The sequence below is a fragment of the Diaporthe amygdali genome (genome assembly GCF_026229845.1).
Source record: "Diaporthe amygdali strain CAA958 chromosome Unknown NODE_1_length_4327563_cov_65_473760, whole genome shotgun sequence".
NCBI classification, from domain to species: Eukaryota; Fungi; Ascomycota; class Sordariomycetes; order Diaporthales; family Diaporthaceae; genus Diaporthe; species Diaporthe amygdali.
In genome coordinates this window covers 4,179,818-4,199,423 of record NW_026517021.1, presented here as the reverse complement: position 1 = coordinate 4,199,423, position 19,606 = coordinate 4,179,818, and the positions used below count along the sequence as shown (strand labels likewise).

At 52.9% G+C, this 19,606-nt stretch overlaps 5 protein-coding genes across 5 annotated transcripts; 3 read left to right on the top strand and 2 right to left on the bottom strand.

The window, feature by feature from the left end:
* Positions 1-3,156: 3,156 nt before the first annotated feature.
* On the top strand, positions 3,157-5,494 carry J7T55_006850 (uncharacterized protein; the record flags this gene model as incomplete). Its single annotated transcript, XM_053133204.1, has 3 exons — positions 3,157-4,701; positions 4,770-5,318; positions 5,375-5,494. The coding sequence occupies 3 exons, from the start codon at positions 3,157-3,159 to the stop codon at positions 5,492-5,494; spliced, it is 2,214 nt and encodes a 737-aa protein (XP_053001610.1).
* Positions 5,495-9,632: 4,138 nt separating this feature from the next.
* Positions 9,633-11,522, bottom strand: J7T55_006849 (splicing factor 3b subunit 2; the record flags this gene model as incomplete). The annotated part of the gene is made up of 1 exon (XM_053133193.1): positions 9,633-11,522. One exon carries the CDS (start codon positions 11,520-11,522, stop codon positions 9,633-9,635), a length of 1,890 nt encoding a protein of 629 aa, XP_053001609.1.
* An 830-nt stretch (positions 11,523-12,352) lies between these two features.
* Positions 12,353-14,160, top strand: J7T55_006848 (triose-phosphate transporter; the record flags this gene model as incomplete). Its single annotated transcript, XM_053133182.1, has 2 exons — positions 12,353-12,775; positions 12,856-14,160. The coding sequence occupies 2 exons, from the start codon at positions 12,353-12,355 to the stop codon at positions 14,158-14,160; spliced, it is 1,728 nt and encodes a 575-aa protein (XP_053001608.1).
* A 630-nt stretch (positions 14,161-14,790) lies between these two features.
* J7T55_006847 (origin recognition complex subunit orc5) lies at positions 14,791-16,364 on the bottom strand (the record flags this gene model as incomplete). Its single annotated transcript, XM_053133171.1, has 3 exons — positions 14,791-15,750; positions 15,811-16,209; positions 16,269-16,364. 3 exons carry the CDS (start codon positions 16,362-16,364, stop codon positions 14,791-14,793), a joined length of 1,455 nt encoding a protein of 484 aa, XP_053001607.1.
* Positions 16,365-17,830: 1,466 nt separating this feature from the next.
* On the top strand, positions 17,831-19,480 carry J7T55_006846 (uncharacterized protein; the record flags this gene model as incomplete). Its single annotated transcript, XM_053133160.1, has 1 exon — positions 17,831-19,480. The coding sequence occupies one exon, from the start codon at positions 17,831-17,833 to the stop codon at positions 19,478-19,480; it is 1,650 nt and encodes a 549-aa protein (XP_053001606.1).
* Between the last annotated feature and the right edge of the window lie 126 nt (positions 19,481-19,606).

The window sequence follows — 19,606 nt, the reverse complement described above, 5'->3', positions numbered from 1 at the left end:
GTTATTGCCAACATCTGAAGACTCCATCTGCGACGGGTCCGCACAAGATTTATCCTACCTGGGCAACTGAAGTTTCATAGGTACAGCCGACGCCGCAAATGCCTACAGGGGGTCTTCAGCAGAAGGGTCTACATGCGAATATTCCAGTGGCTTGAGTTCCTATCAATGACTCTGTAACGAGATATTGTACTATCAACATTGCGCCGGGATGCGTTACGGCAATTTTGGGGAAACCTCATAAGAACGTTCCTTTTCTGAGAGGAGAGTCTCCAACAGCTTTGGCACAGCTCACCTGAGAACCCAAGCCCGAGAAGAAAATCCTTATTTACTGAGTGCCCATAGCGTCAGCTTTGAACTTGTGAGAATACCATTGAATCCAGGGGCATGACAGTTCCTGGCCAGCACGATCTTTACACTGAAGAATAATATGCAATGCCATTGCTTGGGTCAAATTATCTGCTGTGTCTGGGTGTCAGTAAACATGGTAGAGGCCCTCCTTCATCTTGACCTAGAGTATTACACCAAATGAACCTGGATGCTTGATCTGGCCGGAAATAATCCCATGGGTTATAAACCATATGTTTCTTTGCATTTTTATGATATCCGACCTGAACAGTTGCCCGTCCCTTCCATGAGAGGCAACTTGAACAAGAATATATCCACATTTATTGATTAAAAAAAATTTAACGTCCATCTGACTTGTAAGTTCATTATTGCATGGTGGTCCTAGCGCACCAACAGAGATTAAGCTATGGTTGTGACTGAAGGAGACAATTGGTAAATCAAGAGAAATCAAGGACCTGATTTGCTTGTAAAGTAAGTCTCCCATGTGTATGTGACTGTTTTATTGATTCCATTTACCTTCTACTATGAAGACCTTTTGCCATTGCCCACAATGCCAGTAGACCACGTCCACCCTGCAGACGCTCAATAGAAGCGATCAGCTCATCTGCGCATGTAATGTGAATATAGGGCTAGCCATAAAGCGATAAGAGCTTGATCTAGCCATAAATTCGATATGGATCTTGTTCAAAGTTCAAAACTCTTGCATATCCCGTTTTGTAGAATCAGCAACAGAGACCGGAGTAAGTGAAAGTCCTTGTTTCCCGTGCTTAGCGACACTACCTACCACTTGTAAGCCTCAATGAAAATTGATGGATAGGTACAGGCATGCGAGTACCATTTGTATCAGGTCAAAGTGATTGATTTTCATATTCATCTTGACTACGTTGCTATTTGGCCAGATCCGTCATCTTCATCGGACCGGGCAGACCACGGTTGATCGTAAGCACGTGCGCCTTGGCGGCGGACAACATGCCACCAATACTCAAGTGATAGCAGAGCCGACGAAGGTTAAAAGGGTCAAAACATCTAGTAACACAAAAGATCATTTCGGGATAAAGAGCGAAGACGATACTCTCTAGGCTGCAGTTGTGGATCATCGTGTAATTCCGTTGTACAGTTTCCCAGAGCCTGTAAGCGCGAGGCTGACGAAGACCACCCCAGGTTGATTCCACGCGTGTGCAGCTACTTGAGAATATCCATCTCATGGTGATCTCATCTCATTTTTTTCAAGGAGCAATTATACTATTGTCAATAGGATCTTGAAAGTAGTGATGTGGGATATAGAGCGGGTGTCTCAGTCCTCGAGCTTCTAGCAAGGCTGAAGGACTGTAGCCTTCCGCTCATTCGACCTGTCCGTGCCACACTTGATTACACGAGCAGTCAGCGTCGCAGTATCCCTCTCCACATCAATTAGTCACCTATCTCAGGACCTATTGAAAAGTTGTGATGAAACGGTTCTGCCATGCAAGAAACAGGGTTCAACTTGCTCTGCTTTTGTACCTCCACCTAGGCCGGTATCCGCAAGGCAAGTCGGCGTCCAAAGCATGCAAGTGACAGGAATCCGCAACCACACCCTCCTTACGACATCGAAAGTATTTTGTAGATCCTTCAAGAAGTACGATCAGCTACACACATCTAAAATACAGCCGGATGTTCCATTTGACTCGAAGTAGGTTGTCGTATGAGTTTGGTCGCTTTGGCAAGGCTATAGCCCTAATCACTTCTCCTAGAGGTCCACAGAAGCATTGCTAGGCGTTTGTTCTAGGCAGGGCCGTGTTGTAATGCAAGAATAAAGGCAGAAGAGAAGAAGCTTCCCTTGCGACATGGCAGGTTTCTTTCTCTCATCTGCTTGGACAACCCAGCCTCCTCTGTTGGCTCAGGCTTCTCCAGCCAGCTTTCCAACTGCTCCAGGCTTTGAGGGTAGCGAGTTAGCAAGGCACACGCGCGTTGGGTGCAATCTAAGCCAAAGCATAAGTAGTGCATTATTGCGTGACCCACTCCGCGTCGTGGCCTGCAATTGGCCCGAGCACTGGCCACTGGCCATGACAAGGGTCAGGCCATTTCCAGCAGGAGCAATCGCGATGCGTTCTTCCAGGTTATTTTCCCTACCGCGCGCCGCAGTGAGCGAGTGAGTGAGAGACTGTGAGTGAGTGGGTGAAAGATCGGATACGCGTCGCTTCATCGATGAATCGATCCCCATACTCAGAACTTCACACAGGTCGCCTCGCCTCGCCACTGTCCCATCTCCACTGCTGCCCTGGGTCCATTGCCAATCCCGCGCCACACTGATCCCTAGGCACAAACACGAACACGGTTCGCCCTGCACTGATGATGGGATCCCCAGAGGCAGTCGGTCAATAAATCACAGGTTGGCTCGGCCTCTTCTCATCCAAACGTCGGAAGCCGTGAGACACCCGTCTTGCCTCATCTTTTGTTCCCTCAAGCCCCCTGTCAGCCGTCATCTACCTGCCACTCGCAGCAGGCTGTGTGGCCCATCCATCGCTTCCGGCCCCGGCAAAAACATCGTCAGCGTCAAATTTAGAGTCCATCAGGACCTCCATTCCGGGCCTCTCTATTTCACGCTTGCGAGTCCATCAAACCATCGGAGCTGCATATAGTGTCGCCTGCGGGGTTCATTCTCTTCATCTTTGAGAATAGCAATCGCGTCGCGTCGCGATTTGCCTTGCAGACTGTCAATCGTGACAGCAAAGAAGCCTTCAGTCCCAAAATTGACGGGAGCCTAACCGCCTGGTCCCAGATCCTAAGTGGGCTTTCACAGACTCGTTTTGGCTCATATGCCTCACTGCGATCATGACGAAATCTGTCGCGCGCACGAGAAGCCTTCCTTTTCTTCATAGGAACTGGATCATCGCCATCAACTACCTACAGTCCGCAACCGTAGGGTTCAAGTCCGACGACACTCACTCTAAGATCACCAATGGTCATGACGATCATTACGTGCGGCCTGCAAAGCGGCGCCGCTTTGCAGAGAGTTCTCCGGATTCCGGCATCGGCCAGGACATTGACAGCCTCTTGCTTCCCGATGAGCCAGGCGAGATCCAACGCGCCATTCGAATTGAGGTCCTGAAGATTGCCCACAAGGATCTGGCGCACACAAGGCCAACCGCTGTTCTGAATGGGAACATTCCTCCCGCCATCAAGGACGCCGCTAGCATAAGAGCGCGGTGCAAAATCACCATCACCACCCCGGGTCGGACGCCTGGTGAGACCCGCACGCTCTACTGTGATAGCCAGATTTGCACCATCAAAACTTTCCAGAATCAAGCTGGCTTGTCTCAGATGGCCAGAGTCTATTTGCCTCAGCCATTCCACATCCCTGAAGAGAAAATCTACGTGGAGCGCGACGACGACACGGTCTTCGATCTTGCGGATCAGTACTCAATCTCATTGGAGCTTGAATCGGCCGGCGACAGCAACTGGCCTCCTCTAAATCTGGTGAATGCAAGCTCCGATGAAGATGTGTTCCTGGCGCGGTCCATATCGCGTCATTGGACTCTTGGGGCCGACATTCCAAAGATCATTGATGGAGGCAGGAGATCAGGTTTTTTGAGGCTATGCAAGGGAGCTGGCCAAGGTATCCAAACAGATTTTGTTCTTGATATCGATGTTAGAGCGACGACTGCCCTGCCGGAAAGGCCTCTATGGAACAGTCGGGAGAGGGTTTCCCCATATGTTGCCGCTCTTACCGATCAGCAGGATGAGCCCCTACCACTCACAAATGGTCATATCAACGGAACGTACATCAACGGGAACCTGATGAATGGGCACTCCGGCCTCATCGAGGATGATATCGAGGAGGACGCAGAAGGCGAGTTGACGCCCAGCCGCTCATTGAGGATAAGAGGAAACAAGAACTACAATCTCAAAGACCTCAGCAATCGAGCACAGGGGAGGAAAAGCCGCAATCGTTTGACAAAGGCGAGGAGCGCCGACGCGGACCGTATTCTTTATCACCTTCCCAGAGAGGCTGGGCCGGTCAAGGAAGTGCTCGTGTGGGGCTTCGCCTGCTGCTTTTGTCACGCCTCACACCAGTCATTGGCTCAGCTCCGTGCCCATCTTCCAAGTCACTCGCAATATAGATTTGAGGTCAATCTCGCTTCTGGAAAGACGGGGGGGCCAGTGGACGTGTCTTGTATTCCTATCAGCGGAGGCCCTTTACTGCGTCCCACGATATACCAGTTAGGCAAGCCGACCAAAGCTTTCGATTTGGATAAGTACGTGGAAGGCGACGACTCCTGGGTCAAGTCCCGTCTTGGGCCGCACAACGACGATGGGCCTGTCGTGCCAACCCACAAAATCTCGCAGACAAGGGCAGGTCAAGTTAGGCCATCACAGGTAAGCGAGAAATGGGAGGAAACTTGAAAGCGGCCTTGTTTGAGCACTCAACACTAATACAATTTCAGAGGTCTGGAGGCCGTCGCAAGGAGAAAAAGGTTCTTGTTCCGGACACCAAGCAACCGCTTTTTGATTCTTTGAGCAAGGCCAAGTTGATTCCTGGAACAGAGGTTCGACAGTCTGTAGCTGATGACACCTGGCTCATTCAGAAGCATCGGGATATTGTCCAGGACTTCATTGACGTCGATGCGGCCGAGAAAGACTACATCAAACAGTGGGATGCGTTCATCCATAAGAGGCACATAAGCTCAGATGCCTTCATTTCACGTGCTGTGCTCGAGTTTGTGAACGAGAAGATGCAGTGGCTTCTCAGTTCGCAGTCTCGTATACAAGAATTCGGCAAGCATCTAACGGTCCTAATTGCGAGGGGTCTTGATGATGATACCATCAGGCAAGTACAGTCTCGCATACAAGAAGCTCGGAGTCAGAAGCCGCCAGAAGTCGAGCAAGTACCTCCGCAGCAATTCTCTAAGGAGGCCCAGCATCACAGCTCTAAGGGATGCGCAGTCTGTGGACGGAATGTCCGCGGCCCGCAATTGCTAATTTGTTCCAATGAGGTCAGTTCCAACTGCAGGGAGGCCATGCCATTGTTAGCTAATTATGAAATCTACAGGATTGCAAGAAACCTCTGTACCACGAGGACTGCATCAGGGACAAGGCGCAAATGCCGGTTGAGCACCAACAATGGCGTTGCAATGATTGTGCTACTTCACAGGCTGTTCATGGTCCATAAGTGAATTAGGCGATTTGCCCTAAGAAGTCAAACCAACTCATCCACTGCAGCAAGATTTAGCACGAAACCCGCCAAGCTTGCATTGCGCGGTGACGTGAGCTAGCGTAGATGCTTGGTCCAAATCCTAGCCAGCCTGAGTAGAAGCAACTCGCTCTGGGGTGTGAGAGTCCAGTGAGGCCGCAGCTCTGATAGCAGTGCAGTCAGATCGCAGTGCCGTTGCAGAGGTCCTGGCACTGGTGGATATAAGCCTTGAAGCTTCGGGCGGCAACAAATAACACCATTTTCCCATGAAAAGTGGGAATATTGAGAACCGAGGCAAGGAGTAGTCTGCGGCGAGGGGGCTTCAAAAACACATATCCATATACATAGACCTCCGCAGACACAGACGGAGGATGTCGAGAGAACTGGCTCCCACCCAAGTGGCTTTCTCGTCTCTGCGGCGATGAGACCGGCTCATCTCATCTGTAAAATATTTTCACATTACAGCCCCGATAGCATCAGACCTATTGCTCAATAATAATACACCTCATATCAGCAAGATGCGTCTCCTCTGTGGATGCTTCCGGGGCTGAACATAATGAACATCCTATGCATGCTGTTGCCAATTGCTTTGCCGTAATCAACTCCGGAATCGTGCATTGTATCGCGTCTCAGCGCCGCTTGATTCAGAGTTTGTGTTGGACACGGAACAAAGAGTCTCATACGAAAGACGCGCGATCACTGTCAGCTGGTATTTATCATACACTCGGGTTTTATTCTCCGTCAAATCCCTGACGGGGCTGGATCGAGTCATGCCCGCAGCCTGAGTTGGACGGTGTCATCGTTTCTGAGAACAGAGGAGTCGCTTTCTGGCAAATTCGACTCCAGGGAGGTTTGGCCTCGCACTCAAATGCTGCTTTTGCGCATCTCAGACAGCCGTTTGTATGGGGTGGCTTACTATCTGAACCTTCCCTCGTTGGTACGCTTTACAAATTGTGAACTACAGAAAAGTAGCCAATCTAGTTATATCGTTTCGCCCATATGACACGAAAAAACGTGCCCGGTAAATTGAGAGCTCACCCATGAGCTTTCCATAGAGCAGAAGCTCTCTAGTACACCTGATGAATAACCCCAGGAAATGTGATATACTCTTACACAGGACCTGTGTGTCTTCGCCGGCCGGTTGAATTGCTGGAGGTCGAACAATGTCTTCTTTCGGATGTATACTGTATAAGACTATATGTCTGATTAAAACGACATACTACACTGAGCAATTGGTCAGCACTTCCCTGGGTTTCTGTGCCCGAGACGCCATGGAATGCACTTCCCAGTCTATTGGAACAAAATCTGACACGCCGTTGAAAGCCACATCGGACAGTTCAGGCGCGTGTGAAGAAAAAGATGATCACAACGAGGAAACCATGTGAGTCGAGGAGCGATTAGTTCGGCTAGGAAAGATGGCGGTTCCACCAAAGCCAAGTCAAGCAACGACTACTGTGAACACACACAAATGCTACTTGGACCAGCAGGTAATTGTTTTCTCAGCCCAAGATTTCAAACAGTCATACGAACAAGGCCGGCCTGGTTGCCAATATAACTGCTGCAAAATACCGCACTTTCATGCCAGTCTTGCATAAGCCACACGAGCCGACTCAACAAAATACTTTCCCCGGGAGAAACGACAGCAGTGCCCATGGTATCTTGTTGTGCTACCAAAGTTCCATATGCACATTTCCACCCGTTTGACACATTACAGTCAGTTAATTGCATCTGTAGACATCTGATAATGACGGTCATTAGAAACAAAGCTTTCCTTGTGATGAGCACTTCATACGTACGAAGATTGAGTAATTTATTAACAGCCAAAGTCTATAGAAGCATTACATTCATTCTTCTATGGTGTGGCTTCCACCATGATCGAATGTACTTGACTTCTACTGTAGCACTCATTCCCCAACACATCGACCGTCAAAGATGAAGTTCACGGTGAGTCGAACTTGTACCTCTTGAACAAATTGTCAACATGTCTGGATCGAGAGCTTGAAATGAACAGGTTCTTCATCGGTAAGGCTTCCGAAGTCTGAGACTGAAATCCGTAGATCAGGTGTTTTTACGAATAAACTATCAAGAATTCTGCCCCAATCTCCCGTTCAGGTAACCTCGCTATTCGTGTGTGAACGTGAGAAAGCATGCTCATAGAAGCCGACTGTGACCCACAAATGTCAAGTACGACTGCAGTAATGGTGTATTGGAGCAGTTCCAGCTGCTGTGCGCTCGAAATTTACTTGCCAAGAAACCAGCACTGTACGTGAGGTTTTCATCGTGCTGAGGATGGTCATACGGCCAATGCTTGAATTTTGTGACCAAAAGTCAAACTAGGATCTTTGGAAGGTATGGATATTTGATTTCTTTCTCTCGTGTGTGAAAAGATTCGGGAGGGAGGAGGAGCGAATGTACTCACCGTGGCTCAACCCTGTCCATAAGAGACAACATCATCGTGGACTTTCTCTTAGCCGGGGTTACTGCATCATAGATCAGTCATTGATTGAAAAAATCTAATAATATTGCAGAGTTTTACGTGGATCAAAGGGTACGGAATGGTCAAGCGACAATCGGTGTAGGAGAAGCTTAAGACATTGAGTCACTGGCCAGAGGATGAGCAAACCAATGTGATGAGCAAGGCAGAGGCGCTGAGTGTGTTTCTTGACAAGGCACGACAAACGGTTACTGATCATAATGACAGTGCAGTTGTTTCCGTCTGTGCTTCAAACTAAGAGAGCTACAACTGGATCGCTTAAAGGAGCTAGGTGACTTTCCTCAGGCACGCACTTCATCCCGGAAGCAAGACCCACGAAACGGCATGGTTGAACGCAAATGTACTCAGCCATGACAGCAAACGCTGCATCACATTGCTTCGGACTGGATATGCTGTGGAACAACTCACTGCAACCGATGAAATCAAATCCTTATTTGCCTGGTGCAAGTCCGAAGCGCTCATTACACGACCGGGCGCTCAGTATACGACAGGACGTGGAGAGTATCACGACAGGGTTTTGGGGCTCCACGCTGTCGGCAAGCTGAATAACATAAATCTTGGAGATGGAGAGTACTCCGGAGGCTTTTCCACTCGACTTTCTCCTTGGATTATAGATGCATCATGGCCCTTGGCCTCTTCTCTTCTTTTCTTTTCAGCCTCTTGGCGTCCAAGTGACGTTCGTCAGACACCCTACGCAGAGCTCTCAAGCTGCTGACCTGTCTCCTGACCGATCTCACTTCCGAAAAGAATAATATCTGATTGAATCCACTAATACACCGCATCAAGATAGTATGAGCCGGGAAATATGTAACTTAGGGTCCTCTTTGAAACTTGACCTGCTCTTGCAGCCTCGGCTCTCTAGAAGAGACGCCCTGGTAAACAAAATCCTCGATATCTGCGAAATATATCCAGAACAGATAGTCAGGACTATATTCGAGTCTGAAAATTGTCCGGTGCCTGCTGATGATTGTTGAATTAAGTTACATCACATTTGTGGCCGTTTCACGGCCTCACGGTAAAGAAACCTCCCAAATTTGACGTGGACCGATATTTTTGTGTTCGCTACCTGTATCAGTCATCTACGGCACAAAAAATTCATGAGACTCGCCCAGAGAAGCTAAAATCCGAACAGAGTCTCTGCTAACTTTGGCACCAACCTACAACCCCATCAACCCACCACTAAGACTTGCTTAGTCGTTGCCCCAAGCTGATGCCATGCTCACCCAGAAATCATGAAGACGGATGCCAGCTGTCAGACCAAGGCTTTCTGTGAAGACTGTGGCGATGTATCTTTCCATGAGCCTAGTGTAATTTAGTGGCACCATGGCTCCTAATCTGATGAACTCTCCTTTTGTACTTCGTATGGTCGTCTTGATAGGTCATAATCTATCCATGTTGGCTGCCGATGAGGATCCTGTGGCCTTCATGGTATGTGCTACTTCCAGCCTTGTGGATCTGGGGTGTGCACATGCAGTGGTCAACATGTCTCAACGAACTTGTGGCAGGAGTGCTTAACGGGAGACTGCCAAGATACCACAGATTCAACCCCAACATCGACAGCATGAGGTTTCAACATCCTCAGCGTGATTATAACCTGAAAGAAGTGGATATCCGACCAGCTATCTAAAAGCGGTATTTTGTCTCCTTCTTCTTATCGCCACCCCCGCGCTTCTCTTCATCCCGCTTGACCCTCTTACGACTCTCCTGAGCAATCATTTCACTGAGATCGTCATCATACTGCCATTGCTTGCCGATTGCATCCTCCTTCCGGCCCTCCTCAAATCTCTTGCGCAACTCATCCTTGCTAATGCCATCATGGCTTGCCAGGGCTTCTGGGTCAAGAGCAACGTCCACGTCGCCAGGCTTCTTCCGTTTGCGAGTGTCATCCTCCTGACCCAGAACAGGCACGCCGGCCTTGTTCTTTGACAAATCGTACACCCTGTCGCTTCCAAAGAAGCCCTCGGCGCGTGCTTGCCTCTCGGGAACGACCTGGTATGCCGAACGTGGCCCAGCATTTTCTTCCGTCTCATAACCACGGCGCTGCTTTCTTAGGTCAAACTCGCCCGCCATGCTGCTCTCCACGCCACCTGGTGCACCATATTCCGTCGGTACGGAACTGTTGAGCCCGCCCGGTGTCTCCAATCCACCTGGCGTTTGAAGGCCGCCTGGAACATCGGCATCCTCCTCGTCCTCGTCCTCCTCTTCCTCCTCGTCAGACTCCTCTTCTTCTTCAGACTCCTCTGGCGGCTTGAGTTCACCCCAGAGCGTCCGGTCGACAGGTTCTGCTTGTGGCTGTGCGGCTTGCATCTGTGCCTGAGCTCCGGGGTTGCCGGCCGTGACGCCAAAAATATCGCCACCGTAAATCGGCCGGTTGTACTCGTCCACAGGCGGCTTTCCCCACTGACCAGGCCCGAAACCCCAAGATGCTCCAGCAGGCAGAGGGGCGTTGAGGCCGGGTATCTTGAGGAGGGGGTATGATGGAGGAGGGCCCACACGCTGTTGCTGCAAGAGCCATGGCGGTGGGAATCCTGGCTGCATCCCCAGAGCATCTCTTAGGGAGTCGCTGACCTCGCCCGGCTTGAAGTACCTGTAATCAGCCTCCCACTCCTTGCCCTCGTGGTACAGATCCCCAAAGCGCGTCAGGTCTGGCTTTGTCTGGAATCGAAAGAAGGCGTCGTAGAGTTTCTGATAATCTATGTCCAACTTTCCCATTTTGCCCTGCACCCGTTCCCGCTGCTTCTGCTTCATTGTCTGCTCGGCTTGTTTCTCAAGGACCGCGTCTCGCATCTCCGTAATGCCAGTGTCGGAAATGAACTTGGGAAGCTTGAAAGGAGGCTTCTCGATTCCCCTCTTGCTCGAAAGATACTCCCGCTTCAAGGACCAGTGACCAGGAACGGGGACGACATTTCGTTGCGCCTTAATCTGGACCAATAGCCGCGGATCGGAAGATGACGGGTCCTGCCATTCGACGACCTCGGGGTTCCTGACAAGCGCTTTCAACTCGGCGATAGAAAGCTTGTGCAGTTTCTTCCTCTTCTTCTTGGACATTTTCTGTTGGCCGCTCTGCTCCTCCTCGCTGGGGATGTCGTCGTCCTGGTCGAAGAAGACGTCTCCTTTATTTCCGGCATTCGCCTCCCGCTGAACCTCGGTCTCGTCCAGCGCCGGGCCGAATTTTTGAAAGATGTCCCTGTACTCGGCAAAGGCTGGGTCTTCGTCGTCGAAGGCGACATCGATGGGTCCATCGGCCGTCGTGGCGTCTTGCGCGTCAGGATCCGGCTTCACCTCCAAGCTTTCTGTCTTGACGGGGGTGTCCTCGCTGCTGGGTCTCTCTTGTCCGTTCTCGTTTGCATCGCTATTCTCGACGGGCGCCGCGGTTGTCTGTGTTACGTGGTTAGCTTCTGTAGAGACGAGGGTCTGGTGTATCTTCAGGTTACTGACCACAGCTTGTGTCTTCTTCTGCTCCTTCTTCTTGGCGCGGCGCATCTGATTCTTGCTCATCTTTGGAGCCGCCATCTTGACGGTATTGGTGGCTGTCTGTGGCGGCGAGCCTGAACTTCGAGCGAGATAGGATTGCAACAGAGACGGTCGAGCCTGGTCAGGCGCGAGGGTGAGTGTTGAGCGCAGGTGCAGGACTTCGATGAGCTCAGGTGCTGGAAAGTTCGCGCCAAGGACGCGAGTGGATTTGCTGGTAGCCTCGATGCAAGCCGTGGAGCGGTGCCAAAGCTAGACTACCTGCATGCTGGACCTGGGTACCCACGAATCTCCCACACTAGGCTCTGTAGTCTTGTACCAGTTGGGGCCAGGCGTTTAGCGGCAAGGGGTGGGATCGAAGCCCCCCAGCCCGCGAGAACACATGTATCTTCCCAGCAAAGAGACCCGCACAGGTACATGCAATGAGATGCCAAGCATGCAAGCTGCGGAACCATCCTGGGTGCGAGTTGCGCGGCCCCTGTCGGTTTTTTTCTGGGGACTTACTGATGCTGCTGCATCTTACCTAAGTATCGAGTAGACTAGATAGATGGCAATTACACTCTGTCTAACATCAGCTCCCCTCTGCCGTAAATCCCAACACACTACACGATCGCACCATCGTTGCTTGCTTGCTTGCTTGCCTGCGAAGCCGAAGCCTGTGGCTAAGTTGTGCCTACCTATTTACAGTCAGGCACAGACGCGTACTGCAACACCGGCCCAGACCAACGCAACGACCCATGGCATCACCTGCCAATGCGATGATCCAGTAGAGACAACGACACTTCGTTTTGCCTCTTTAGTCACTCGTTTACCATCACCGGTCGTCCTTCTTCCTCACTTTGCCCTCGCTCCCGCAGCCCCGTCGCACGCCAATGCCGCACTCGACGACTTCCGGGTCGGAGCGGCGCGACCACTCCCAGAGCCGCTCCAAGGGCCATCGAGATGCAAGCGTTGACTCTCGCGAAGCCACCACCGAGAAGTTCCCCGACTTCGACTCGTCCTCCAGCTTCTACAACTCTGGCTCCGGGCCCGCCCAGGGGCGCCCCAGCAGCAGACAGAACGGTTACGCGAACGGGAGCTTGGCCCTGTCCAGTGGGGAGCGATGGACCCCTCGGAGAGAGAGTTCTGCGCGGGGTGTCAAATGGGGGGCCACGAGCACACCGTCACGCGGTCACGGCCGACAAAAGAGTATCACCGAAGCTGTTAGGAACATTCGGAATCGTGGCGGCAGTGTCAGCCAGAATGCCCATGAGATCGCCGGCGCCCTCAAGGCCCCGGTGTCCCCGAGACTCATTGTATGCCTTTGTCTCTGCCTCTGCCCCCGCCTCCGAGAGACGTCTGCAGCATGTGCCTGTGTGCTGATTTGCAACTGTAGATACTTTGCCTCATGTGGTACGCGTCATCTGCGCTCACCAACACTTCGGCCAAATCCATTCTGAACGCCTTCGCCAAACCTGCCACCTTGACCATGATCCAATTCCTGTTCGTATCGGCTTATTGCCTGCTGTTCTCATGGCTCGCGGCTGCATCCCCGACTGTCAGGTCTGCTGTGCCGGCATTGAAGTATGGAATCCGCCCGCCGAGCATGGAAGTCATCCGGACAACGATGCCCTTGGCCCTCTTCCAGATAGGGGGCCATCTATTAAGCTCCAACGCGACCACGCTGATACCTGTGTCCCTTGTTCACACAATTAAGGGGCTTTCTCCTCTGTTTACTGTTCTTGCTTACCGTTTCATCTACGACATCAAATACCCATCCGCCACCTACCTATCATTGATACCCCTGACCGCCGGCGTCATGCTTGCCTGCTCCGGGAAACACGCCAACTTCGGCGGACAGCTTCTCGGAATCATCTACGCACTCCTGGCCACGCTCATATTCGTGACCCAAAACATCTTCTCTAAACGCCTCTTCAACGAGGCCGCCCGAGCCGAAGCCGAGGGTTTGACAGCAAAGACCCGAAAGCTCGACAAGCTTAATCTCTTGTGCTACTCCTCCGGTCTTGCCTTTGTCTTGACAGCGCCAATATGGTTTTGGAGCGAAGGCATCGGCATCCTCGGCGACTTCCTCCATGACGGTGCCGTTGATCTCGAGGAGGGCCCCAACACCTTTGACCACGGCCGTTTGTTCGTCGAATTCGTGTTCAATGGCACTTTTCATTTTGGCCAGAACATTCTGGCTTTTGTCCTCCTCTCCATGGTGTCACCTGTAACCTACTCTGTCGCAAGTCTACTCAAACGAGTGTTCGTCATTGTGATTGCGATCCTCTGGTTTCGTAGCCCAACAACCAGGCTTCAGGCGGTCGGCATCGCACTCACCTTTTTCGGCCTCTACCTCTACGACAGGAGTAGCGAGAAGAACAAGGCGGACCGCAGGGCACGGAATATGACAGAGAGTAACGTTGCTCCCCTATTACCACTCAACACGGCAGAAGGGCTACGGGTGAACCAGCCTGCCACGGTCTTTGAGAGCCCTATATCTATTACACCAAATCCTACCGCGCACCCCTACACCAACGGCTACTCCTACAGCAATGGGAACGGTGACGACAGTAAGAAGTCGGACGACCCTGGCACTGCACGGACAAGAGCCCAAAGCAATGCGCAATGGCTGCCGCCAGGAACGAGGCAAGAGGAAACCTGGCGGCTAGGGGATCAGAGTGCTCGTCGCCCGGCGTGATTGTCGAAGTTTGCCCCCCTTTCATGTGCGCAGGGGCCTTCTCAAACTGCAGGTCAGATACTCTCGCTGCTCGGCCAGCACAATGTGGACACGAGGCAATATGACGGATGTATATATGGACGGTTGAGGGACATAGACATGGGACACGGTGACGAACTAAAACAGGTCTGGCGTTCATTGGGTAGGTGTCTTCACAAAATGTAAAACTTTGTACACAATCGTCTCGTTGAGCCATCCATTTTGCCATGTGCCTGCTGCCGTATGTCATACTTTCGCATCATATTCTCAGAGCGTTGTATGTTTGTAGTCACCATGGTCCAGAGGCTAAGTGTTCGGATATGTCAGGACTGACTGGTGTACATTTCCGTGCCCTCGATCGGACATTGTTGCACTCCAGACATGATCGCTGTGTCCCTCTGCGCTTGGCCAGTTTGTTCACGTGGTTTCTAATGCATCCCGTCCTGAATTCGTGATTGAAAAGTCCACTCAGGATCACTTTACCTGGAAATAACCCCAGGAAGTGTACATAGCATGTGGATCTGACTTTTGTGCGGCGGTACTGTGCATTGATTGTCCAAAATGGCTAAAAAAGGCACTTGCCACCCCTCGATGACAAATTCTGCTTGTGGTCTACTCAATGAGCCACTCCTCAACTTCCACATGCATGCTCCGCCCTAGGCTCCTGATGACCTCCCACCCAACGTTGACCCTCCACTTGCCGCCCCGATCCAGGGGGTCCCCACCGGCGCCGACACGCATCAGCAGGCGCAAGGACGACAGCGTCGCTAGCGCCATGCCGACGTCAGCGTCGGCGTCCGCATCCGGGCTCTCGCTGCCGCCGACTCCCCACTCGTGGCGCACGGTGGTGAAGATGGCCATCATGCGCTCCAGCACGAAGGCGTGGGCGCCTAGCAGCTTGCGGGCGATCTTGCGGTGCTTGCTCCTCTGGCCCGCGACGACGGACGAGGCGCCGCCGCGGCGCCTGCGCTTCCCGTGGTGGTAGGTCGAGAACAGTGTCAGGTCGTGCCGCGTGGTGTTGTGCGAGGCGAGGTATGCTGCGATGAGGAGGACGCGGGCCGTGGTGGGGAGGAGTGCGGCGAGGCTTGTCGTCGCCGCCGGCGCGGGCCTGTGGACGAGCGCCTTTGCATCTGTCTCGCCTGATGGTAGGCGAGTGGCACCGCCTTGTTGATATCCTGGGCGCAATATGATGCCCGGATCCAGCAAGCTCTCATCCTGGAAGTGCACGCGCGCGGCGATGAGCAGTTTGGTGAAGTCCTTTGGCCCAAGATTGCCCTCGCGGAGAGGCACTGTGAAGCGCGGCCAGAGTGAGTTGCAGGCGCCTTGGAAAGCTGGTAAGGTGCGGACTGCGGACTTTGTCAGGGCATCATGGACAGCGCCGCAGAAGCGCGTCCAGAGTTCGGCTGTCTCGGCTGCAGTGGTGTTGGGTAGGGGTTTAGGCGGCGTGGCGGAAAGAATCTTGACGAAGTCTGACTTGGTGTAGTTTGGAAAGTGGACATGGGCTACGTGAGAAATACGGAGACAGCCTGATGGCGGGTTGGTCATGATGAAGACCGTGGTCAGGCTTGGAATCTAGTGGTGATGTAGTTCAGCACATGGGCAGGCATGGACGTGCAACAGGACGAGACTCACAATTTCAGAGAGCCTTGCCAAAGCAGGGAGAAGAGTCGGTGGAGCTTCCCTCTGGCGATCGATGGCGTCGAAGACGAGCACAAAGTGACGGCTCTCAGGCTGGGGGGTGTGCTTGAGCATCTTTGATAGCTCAAAGGTCAGCTGGGCGAGGCTCTCGCATCGTGTGGCGAGGTCCGAGAAGCCGAGAGCGCCTGCGACTTTCCTGACTGTGGTCTCAAAGAGGTGTCTCCCAGTCACACACTCGACCGAGTTGACGATAGCGTATTGACATGCGGGCAGGTCTGGACGGCTGGTGGACTCAACCTCAGCTAGCTGTTGAAGCAGAGCCGCGACAATTGCACTTTTGCCATTGGCTTCGGTGCCATAGACAATACAGTTCCGACATGGTGCTACCTCCGGCTGTAGCAAGATTAATCAGGGGACAGACAGCCGGAAGTGAGAATGAGGGTAAGACTCACGGATATCAAGGTCGCAAGTGTACGTATTTGCTGCTGTCGGCAGGGGAACCTCTGGTCGAGGATTGACAGGATGAGTTCGTCTGGTAGCTGAGCCATGGTGGAGAGTAAGCACTGTGCATAGCTCTTCGTTTTTTATGTCATATCGCAGCAACTGCGCTTTCTGGTCCCAGCGAATGATGCCATTTGGAGGTGAGGCTGGGGCCTGACGCGTGCAAATGAGCGAGACGCGTTTGATGCCCTTGGGGAGGGGGTCGTTGATTGAGAGCGGCTATCAGGGTTAGGGTGCAAGCTGGAGCGCGACAGGCGACGGAAAATGCAGATACTACATAGACTTAGTAGATAGTAGTTCTATAACTAGACTACTATCAGATCCTACTGCTACCACTCTTTGTTCCGCACTGCGTAACCACTACTGTGCAAGGAGCTGGCTTGCCTGGTATTGGGACTATTCGACACCTCTCCGAGGTGGTTGCCGTCGCGCACCCCGTCTGTGGGGTCCAGGCCTGTCGGCGCCCAGGAACTCTGATGGTCGCAGTCCCGCCCAACAAGGAACACTGGCCCACAGCTGCTGCCACTGCATCGTCTTGGCCTTCCCAGAGAGGGAGATAGTGACAGAGGACCTGCGTCGGGTGGTGCGCGTCTGTACATGCCGACATGCAGCGCAGTGCGGTAGGGGAATGGTAGGGTACGGTCCCGTACGGAACAGCCGCTCTGTATACTACACTAAAGCAACTCGAGCCCATCAATCACAGCCAGCCAATGGGCTGGTTACTCGAGCTCAGGAGACGTCATGCTGGGCTGGTAGCAGGGCCGTTTATCAGGGACGCGATGGAAGACAGACAGCCAGCACGGTGTTGCAAATCGGAATAGGCTTGTCCGGAACTGGCTGGCTGGCTCGGGATTTTGCCCGATCCATGATCCCCATACCTTACCAAGGAGGCTGCAGTGAGCAGGGATGCCTACAGCAGGGAGGGCCGCTCCATCTGGACTCTTGTCTGGGTCAATCAGCATGGACAGAGCTATTCAACGTCTCTTCTCCCGTCGTCTCGTCTTGTCCACGCCCATGTCTCCATGTGTAATGACCTCGTCAGTGAGGCTCTCACCAAGATCAGTCGCATGATCCTCTAAGTTCCCTCTCTCCCTCCATATTTCTGTCCCTATTCCATACGTGTTCTAGCAACGCGTCATCCTCTAGCACCTCTTACAGCAACGGCCTCAACCTCGGTTTACTCTCTCAGCGCTCAGCTACCACCAGGAAGCGTCATCCGCAACGCTTCGCTCCACTGTCGATCCTCTCTCCTGGTCTCACGAGCACCCCTTTCGCCTGTTAGATTTCCTATTGATGGCCCGGTCGATGGCCCTGTTCCTGTTACTGCCACGCCTCGGGCCCCTTGAACGACCTTGAATGACCCTCTCACCTACGAGGCTCCAGTTTTCCTGTCCTGGCGTCCCGCCGGTTTGCATTCTCTCGTTACTCTCCGTCACCTTCGGCCAACAGCGCCAACTTGACCGGGCTGCACATCACACACCGGCTCCTGCTCGCATGCATCAAAGCCCCCACAATGGGCACCCTGGACCGGGATCGTGACGGGTCACAGCCATTTCTTCCTCCCCCTCCCCCTCCTCCCCTGGGCCCTTCCGAGGAGCGTCCGTATCACGCCAAAAGACCCCATCGCAAGTCTCGCCTGGGCTGTCGTAATTGCAAGGCTCGCAAGGTAAAATGCGATGAGGCCAAACCAAGCTGTCGGAATTGCACCTTGAGGAAGGACACATGCAACTACCCGGCCTCACAGAACTCGGCCCCGGCCGGGCCGGCACAGCGCTCCTCGTCTGGAACCGGCGCCGCGCCCCCGGTCCCTGCCCCCATCCCGCCTTCTACTTCCGCCTCTGCTACCTCAAACTCGGTGCCGTTCTCGTACGGTTCACCACTCTCGGTACGCACGGCCGCTTCCCCGGCTGTCTCGTCCATATCGGCCCTGCCCGCCCATAACTATTCCCCGGGCCCCCCTACGGACTCTCGCCGCGGATCCCAAGATGACGCCTCCAACAGCAGTGGGAGCACCGAGCTCATCATTGTCGACGAGCCTCCAGTCAAGCTTGCAGGTGCCGACGAGTACGACATGAAATTGTTGTGGTTTTACTCCACGGAGACCTACGCATCGTTTGCCATTGAGGCCGGTCGGATCCCTTTCATCGATAGAATCCTCAAGTCCCACATCATCCAGTTCGCCTTTCAGAGCCCTTTCCTAATGGACTGCATACTGGGGTTGTCTGCATTACATATGCAGTCACTGCACATGACGGTGCCTGTATCTAAGGCAATCATGTACAGGGCCCGCGCTTTTTCTGGGTATCGCAAGGCCATTGAGAGGGCCGACCCAAAAGACTTCCCGGCTCTCCTCTCCTGCTCCCTTCTCTTGTGCATGCTCTCGTCCGAAGCCTTCCGAGAGCCCGACATGAAACCGTTATATATCATAGACTGGATGGTGCTGTGGCGTGGGATCGGCCTCATCATGGAACTCATCCCAATCGACACAATTGTCTCGTCAGGCTTGGAGAAGCTCTTCTCACGGCCAGCCTTCAATCTCAACCAGACGGCTCTGCATATCCCTAACAATCTGTTCTTCATGATCACCTCAATCAAAGAGGACGATGAAGACTATCCCTACGTCGAGGCCTATTACAATACCCTCAAGTTCCTCGGCGGGCTGTATCTCGAGTTGGAGACTGGATTTAGCCCCATTCTAAGCATGCGCATCATTACCTGGTTCACGTTTCTGCCAAAACCCTTCATAGAGCTGGGAAGAAAACGTCGTCCACGAGCCCTGGTGATTCTGGCTCACTACGTTGCCTTCCTGAAGATGGTTGAAGGTGTCTGGTGGATGCTTGGAATTGGGGACCGGAGCATTCAGGAGATAATCGATTACCTGGGTCCGGAGTGGCAATCGCTTCTCAGTGTCCCACGGGCTGCGATGTCCATCCACGACAAGGTTGAGCTCGCCAAGCTGATCAGAGGCAACCATGCCTGGGAGCCAGCCGAAGTCGATCAAATCGTGCAACACCCAAACCCATACCTGCGCACACTCACCATGGTCAACAACCAAGGTGAGGCGGTTGCATACGACAAAGAAAAGGGCTGGGTGCCGGCGGCCAGCAATCCGGAACCCCAGGACCCGGGCTCGCCCGAGTATCTTACACCACCGTATATTTGAAATGCCAGCAATACATGTGCGACACACGCACCGCAATGTATACATTAGGCCTGGGCTTGGGGTCATACAGGAGTTCAGAGCAGCAGGGCAATTTGTTATTGGCTACGGTAAGTTGATAACCAACGG